General features: G+C 33.6%; 1 protein-coding gene across 2 annotated transcripts in view; it reads right to left on the bottom strand.

Annotated features, from left to right (window-relative positions):
• Positions 1-2,294: 2,294 nt before the first annotated feature.
• ACTR3 (actin related protein 3) overlaps positions 2,295-7,809 on the bottom strand; it is a 74,686-nt gene continuing 69,171 nt past the window's right edge. For both annotated transcript variants that reach the window (XM_010353561.2, XM_030916826.1), the window contains 2 exons: positions 5,972-6,055; positions 2,295-4,278 (listed from right to left, as the gene is read on the bottom strand). In XM_010353561.2, the coding sequence (XP_010351863.1) occupies positions 4,183-4,278; positions 5,972-6,055 (180 nt within the window). In that variant the 3' untranslated portion in view covers positions 2,295-4,182. The remainder of the gene's footprint in view (positions 4,279-5,971; positions 6,056-7,809) is intronic.

Genomic DNA, 7,809 nt, shown 5'->3' with positions numbered 1-7,809 from the left:
TCTGGGATTGAAGGCCCAAAACCTGATGCAATATATAGGTAATATAAGTGAATGCTGGTGCTTGAATAAAAGGGAAACTTTGTTTTAATTCAGCATCTTAGATTTAATGTAATTATAAAAGTCACCAAAAATTGACAGAACACTAGAAAACAATTGCTAAATCAAAATAGAATATCATATACTTTTAATTTTTCATCTTTTTCTTTCATGTTTCTCAGTTGCCTTCTTTCCTAGATCATGTATTTCTATCGTTTGTTTCTTTTTTAATGTTCCTGTGACCACTGGAGCACTAGTAATAAATCCTTAACTCAAATAGGTTATATTTAATTTCAGCACCCAAGCTCCAAATGCATCAGCTAAAGTGGGTTATAGCACGGAGAATACCTCAGATGAACACGTATTTTAATTTATTTTTGTTAAAAGTCTACCACGACCAAGGTAAATTATAATAAAAGTTCTCATATAATAGAAAACAAATTATGTGGAAAAGGATAAACATTTATACAGTATTGAAGCATTATCAACAATGAGTAGCAGAAATTCTTTTTCACTGAAGTCCAAAAGCCATGCCAGCCCTCCAGCAGATCCAAAGATTCTTGCTAAAGGTCAATTCAGGATATAGACCTAATATAGGAACCAAGTATTTACTGTCCAGATTTGCTATGAAAGTCCCACATAACTTGTAACAACTCTGTCTTTGGCCAACTATATATACAAGGTGCTGTTACAACGAAATGTATTTTAAGGCACAGGATTCCAAACTGAGTAGAACATTTTGCTCCCAGAGTTTGCATAGACTTTGGATTATTTATACCAGCTAACAGAATTAGTACCAATTAACCTGAGTTGGAAATCTGGGTGCTAACAGAGAGACTTCAGAGGGCTGTCCAAGGTACTCAGGCCTAGTGACTATGAACTATGAAAGTTCAGAAAGAATGGGTCACAGGAATCAAGGTTGAGCTGGTAAGAGAAGGGGGGAAAGACTGGACTTCACTACTGACAGACTAGCCCTGAATGAAGGGAACAAAAACATTCTTTATGGTGCAAATAAGTTTTTTACAACACAAATAATCTCCTCAATAATTTTATAAACATTCTAGTATCTGAAAGAAGTTTCTATAAATATATTTTCCAGTACTTTTCTGTAGAAATTAAGAATAAAGATCATAATTGGCCTATTATCCCTGTATTTCATATTATTTCTAAATATATTCCTAGAAATACCTGCAAGAATAGTTATTTTGATCTTTAAGTAGCTGTGAATATAAAGCAAAAAGTTGTATTGGGAGTCTGAATAACCACTTTATCTCTTACAGAAAAGAAGATAGGTAAGAAGAGGGTGAGTACTTATAGTAGGTGCCATGAATTAATGTCTAAGGGTTAAGACATGAAAATTGCTCACTTTTTGAAAAGCAGGCATCAAGTTAAGATAATGACCATTGATTTTATTTGTCCATTACTATTTCCCACTTGATCAAAGCACTGCCTATTAAAAAGGATAAATCAGATAACACCTTTACTACTACAAATGAATTAATGGAAAAGGCTAGGTTTTGCAGTCTGAATCTACTACACTGCTAATATTGCTATTATTAAGCTACATTATATTCTAACAACTCAAAGAAATTGCAGGATAATCCAGCATAATGCCTTTACCTTATACATAAATTGAATTAAGGTCCAGAGAGTTCAAATAATTTGTCCAAAATAATAAAAATATATTTTCCAAGTTTTAACAAAAAACAAATTTCGAGGAGCTATATCATCAATTATCAGAAACAGAATTAAAAATTCAATCACTAGCTTCAGTTGGTGCTTTTCCAATGTACCGTGCTCATGTTGCTTGATATCTAATCAGTGTTACGGACATTTTAGTTCACCTTGGTCAACCTCTACATATTTCCAACTGAAGTTGCTTTAAGTTGAAAAAACGATATACAATCACAGGGGAGAGATATAAAGAAACAAGAATGCTGTTACCATCCTATTAGGGTTCACTCCTCCAAAAGTAGAGCAAAAGGGATATCAGGAAATACACAAGAAAGGCTGGAGTTTTGTCTCCCCAAATAAGTGTAAGCTTAAAGAAAGTTTTTGACCTTCATGTTTTTGTAGCAAACAGTTAAGAACATCTCTGTATAAATATGCCTGAGATTATCATCAAACAGCTTTATAAATATGTCTTTCTAGCTTATTCACTTACTACCCAACCATCGCCGGTGGAAAAGACATTTATGACAATGCTAACAATATTCTATTGGGCCAGCAGCAAGACATCTTTACTGCTTATCAATATAGTTCTTTATCAAAAGATCTTTAATAAAGCAAAGTGCAGAACAGTATATACAGTAAGTTCCTATTTGTGTAAAATAAGAAAGCTACATTTATTTCTATCTACACAGAAAATTACAATACAAGGACATCTAAGACATTCCAAGTAGTCTGTGTAATGATGTAAAAATGAGACAGGCTAGGGGAAAAAAACTTACTTTTGCTAATCTACTCTTTGGTACTGTTTGAATAGTATTTTTATAATGTTTGTGGAATACTTTTTCCAGTTAAAAAAAAAAGGAGACCTTTGATATTGACGATGATACTACTATAGGATATATAGTTTGTCTTTTACAATTCCATACTCAAAGAAGGAAGATTCACAAAAATGATTATAAGATTTTAAATATTCAGATCTACTCTAAACAAAAACTGAAGTTTACTCCCTAATTATACCTTCATAGTAAAAACAAAAAACTAAACACTTTATATTATTTCATTTTTGAATAGAAGTATTCTAATCCTAACGTGTTATTTTCATGAATAATGGAGTTCAAGTGTTCACTGACAATTGCTAGTAAAAAGCCTATGAAACATTTCCCATTTTATCTTTCTATAAATAACTGGTAAAATTTTAAGGTCACAAGAAATTTTCTACCATACACATTACAGAGATTTCAATAACTCCCAAATCTCAACAGAAACAGATATCATATCACATACATAAAAACAAAGTAGAATTACATTACTTTAAAAAAAAAAACATTAGAAAAGGTAATTCAGTTTTAATTTATTTTCATCACTTTTTCTTCATAATCCAGATATTTTAAAATGCAAAGAAAATTAACTTTCAATGGTATGTTCAGGGACTGGCACTAAAAAAAATTTTCAGACTGCAAATGAGTTATACAAATGAAAATATCAAATGGAGATCCAGTTATCAAAATGAAAGCACTCAACATATTAAAAGTTCACAAGTATTTGTATTGAGCACATTAAAAAAGTCAGCTTGCTAACAACTGTTGTGATTTTAAAGAACTATTGCAGAAGTTTGAAGAAAATAGATTTATTAGTTAACTTATAAAGAGATTAAAGAGCCTGAAACAAGTATTAAAAAGAAATTTGTGCCTTTATTAGAATGTTGTTAGGCTTTAAATACGCCAATTTTGATAAATTATTGTTGTTGTTGTTGTTTTATAAGAAACAACACTACAGAACTGCAATACTGGTCCAACACTCTTGTCTTTACTCTTCTTTTAAAGCAAGAAACAGAATGCGAGTAATCAGAAAGCACTAGCAGGCATCAGTTAATCCAAGATACTAGCTCTTAGTTCCAAAAGCACTTGCAAAGAAAACCTTTTCGGGGGAAGGGGTGGAGAGGGATGGAAGCACTCCATAATAACTGGAATCCCATGAGTGTGTATGCCAAGTCTCATGAGGCTATTTTTTGAATTTATCCTTTACTTGGTCATGGTTTTTTCCCTCAAATACAATTTTTCTTTGACTTTTTTTCCTCAAAGTATAAAAAGTATGAAATATAAACAAGCTCTTGCACTGCACACTTAGAAGTGTACAATTCAAGCATTATAGAGCTATCTACACACTGATAAATCCCATCAAATCTTGGATAATTCATTAATATACAAAATATCAGGGCACAGAAAGAACTAAAACCCACTTCTTTTTGTTACACATAAGATTCAAATATTCAATCTAAAGAAAAACACAATCACTTTCGCTCTCTTCTACATTTGCATGTTGATACACTTATTAAAATATTCCTGTATAATCATGTTTGGTGTTACTATTTCAAGTCAGGTTTAAAACCTCAAAACCAGCCATCCAGACAAAACAGGTAATCAGAAAGATTATCTCTTCCCCACCTCCCTAACCCCAATAACTATGAAGTCAATTTTACGACATGACTCCAAACACTGGATTGTGACGACAAATGCTAGGTCCAATTTCTTCATAGTCCTTTTTGGTGTGGCATACTTGGTAGAACTCAGGCTGAAAACAAAAAATGTATATTTTTATAAAGGTCAAAAATCTACCATCTTCAAAGTATACTGAAATAAATTTTAAGAGTGATGCTTTAAAATAGATGTTAAGTCTAAAATGTTTATTATTAGTCCATTCATGGCATGAAAGCTTAGAAATTCTAGCAGCCATGACTTACAACCAACTATAAATCTTTATCAGAACTCCAAAAGAGCAATTAACTCCTGTCCCCCTATCCTTGTCTCACACACCTGCTGCGAGGATTCTGAAATTTTGAAGAATGGAAGGTTCTCAAATGTCTAGTCTCTTCTGTTGAGACTTTCCCACGCTTTCACTGCACCAATAATGTAAAGAAGCAGCATTTGCCTAACTACAGATAAACTACTCCTAGTCACGTTATGACCATTTTTCGTCTAGTTCTAAGAAATGTCTAGATCATTTGCCTTCCTCACTCGAGGTCTGGAAAAGATAGACTGTTCCATGCTGTGTTACCTCATTTCTCAAGGCAAAGTCACAAACTCAACTAGGTTATAATGCCCAACTGAAGAAGACTAAAATTGAGGAAGAAAATAACTTTCACCTCCTATTTTGGAAATGGTTTTAAATCCAAAATTGTACAGTTATTCAATAATTCAGATAAAAGCTTCTTCATTTTAATATTCCATGCACTACCAGAACAAAACACCAGTACTTCCTAGGTTAACGGTATTAGAACACTAGAACACCTTTTAAGGGGGCTTTAAAGACATTTTAATTTGGGGACAGGATTTAGAACAATTCCCTTTACTCAGTGGAGAACATCACACTTTCTATGCAATGAAACTTAACTTTTACCTTAATGTTTTTAAATACTTAAACAGAACAAACAAGGACCTTCTGATGACTAAATTACCAGTTTTAATAGAACTTTCCCTACAGATAAACTTTAAAACAGAGTATAAAATGGTCACTCTAAAACAATGGCTAGCAAGCTAAAAAAAAAAAAAAAAAAATTAAATTAAAATGACTTCCAATTAAATTTAAATTACTTCCAATTTTTAAAATACTACAAATACATATAGACAAAGTTTCTTATTATTTTTAGATAAAATTTAAAGGAATTTGCTTTGTTCTTCACTAAGTACAGATAGACTCTTCTATCTTAAAAAAAAAAAAAATGTATAAATTTAAACATAAGCTTCAGCCGGGGCAGTAGCTCACACCTATAAACTCAGCGCTCTTTCGGAGGTTGAGGTGCAAGGATCACTTGAGCCCAGGAGTTTGAGACCAGCCTGGGCAACATAGTAAGACCTCATCTCAATAAAAAAATAATAATAAAGGCCGGGAGCAGTGGCTCACGCCTGTAATCCCAATGATTTGGGAGGCCAAGGTGGGTGGATCACCCAAGGTCAGGAGTTCGAGAGTAACCTAGCCAACATGGTGAAACCCAGTCTCTACTAAAAATGCAAAATTAGCCAGGTGTGGTGGCACACGCCTGTAGTCCCAGCTACTTGGGAGGCTGAGACAGGAGAATCACTTGAACCCAGGAGGCAGAGGTTGCAGTGGGCCAAGATCATGCCATTGCACTCCAGCCTGGGTGACGAGAGCGAAACTCCATCTCAAAAATAAATAAATAGATAGATAAATAAATAAATAAATAAATAAATAAAATAAGAAAACAGTAATGATAAAATAAAATAAAAGTAAGCTTCATCACACTCACCGTGGAAGCCAGCATTGATCCTCCAAACCAAACTGCGTATCGCTGCATGTGGTGTGTAATGACTTGTACATCAATAGGTTTTGGCTAAGAAAGACATAGTAAGATCATCTTCATAGTAAATACAAATAACAATTTCTGTGTCATTTAACCTTAAATGTACATATACAAAAATAATATTTGTACTAATTCAAGTGGTATCTTACAAACCAGAAACAACTGAGACTGCCTGTCTGAGAGGGAAGGAATTGGGAACACTGTGGAAGAGATTGGGAGGGAACAGAGCAGAACAAATGGAAGGAAAACATCAATGAGCACACGTTTTATACAGTTCTGACTTGAAGAACCTAAATGTTAGTGTTTTACATATTTAAAAATAACACCTTAAAAGAATGGGGAGGTGGGGGCAAAACAAAGTACAGCAACAGCAAATTAAACTAATTGTACTTTTTTCAAACATAAGCATACTAAGGTGAGGAAAGGGACTAACCCAAGCAACTTGTGAACACAGTATTTTGCATCTTATAAGCCTTCAGGCTAAAGATAAAATATAAGCAAATACTGAACTCTAGTTTTGGGTCTATTTTTCACAGTGGTATGGATTAACAATTCTGAAACTATTATATACATATTCAGGGATTAAGCAAAAACATAAATATATTATATAGATAACAGGAGCCAGGCTTCTCACTGTCACAGAAGGGCATTACAATACGGAAGGGCAGAAAATTAGAGTGAACCCTCTACAACTGGAGACATCCGTAACAATTCATGGTTTTTAATTTATGTAGAGAATTAGATATAGATGTAGAGACACACACACACCCCCCTAACTCTAATCACTGAGAAGTCCTAGACTCCATGATACCCCAGCAGCAATGAGCACAAAGCTTGGTTTCTTAGCAATGTTCTCCACTAAAAGGAACAAGACAAAGATGTCTTGAAGAAAGAAAAGGGGGGAAAAAGGCTGATTCCAGGGCCAGAAAGAGAAAGTACAAGATCAGCCTGAAACACCTTGCTGTGCCAGGAAGTACAGAAGTAGGCAAAAAAAGATGTGGCTGCATCCAAAAAAAAAAAAAATCTAAGAGCCATTTGAATAACTCCCACTGGTCAAATCTGGGGAAAAAAAATAATAAATGTGGCATTAAAATTAATGATGAGTGGTATTATTGGTATTATGATATCACAGTGATATTAAAGATACAGACCACAAAATGAGAAATCAGGAGTTCATATAGATATTACTAAAAGAATAAATGAATGTGGGAGAAGGAAAAACTCTTCCTTATAGTAAAACAAGACTTAAAAACATACAAGGAATGACGGAATTTGCAAAACGCCATTTAGCGACTACCACAGCAAAAACTGTTTTAGGAAAGAATCACAATGGATGCTAAAAACTAGTGACTGAAACTTTAATGAGCAACAGTATAGTCTGAAGGTGTCTCCTCATAAGATTCTTATTAAATATAAAGGAAAACAAAATAACTTTATAGTGAAGAAACCTGGCGGACACAACTTCAACCAAATGCTCAAAATCCACACACAGGACAAATTCTATCATGTGTCTACTGATACAATGCACTAAAAATTATACAACATCAATTCTGTGGCATCACTGCCAAAAGTACATAATCTGAACCTAGTCAAGCAGAAATATTAAACCCAAGCTGAAGGATATGCTACAAAATAAATGACTGTACTCTTCAAAAATGTTACATTCATTCAAGAAAGACAAAAAACATTGAGTATGTAACAGACTGAAGTAACACAGTAAGTAAATGAAACATGCAATCCTTGACTGGATCCTGGATAAGGGGGGAAAAAAGGTATTTTGTTTT

Source organism: Rhinopithecus roxellana, chromosome 14 (genome assembly GCF_007565055.1).
Source record: "Rhinopithecus roxellana isolate Shanxi Qingling chromosome 14, ASM756505v1, whole genome shotgun sequence".
Taxonomy (NCBI): Eukaryota; Metazoa; Chordata; class Mammalia; order Primates; family Cercopithecidae; genus Rhinopithecus; species Rhinopithecus roxellana.
This window is presented reverse-complemented; position numbering and strand designations above follow the sequence as displayed.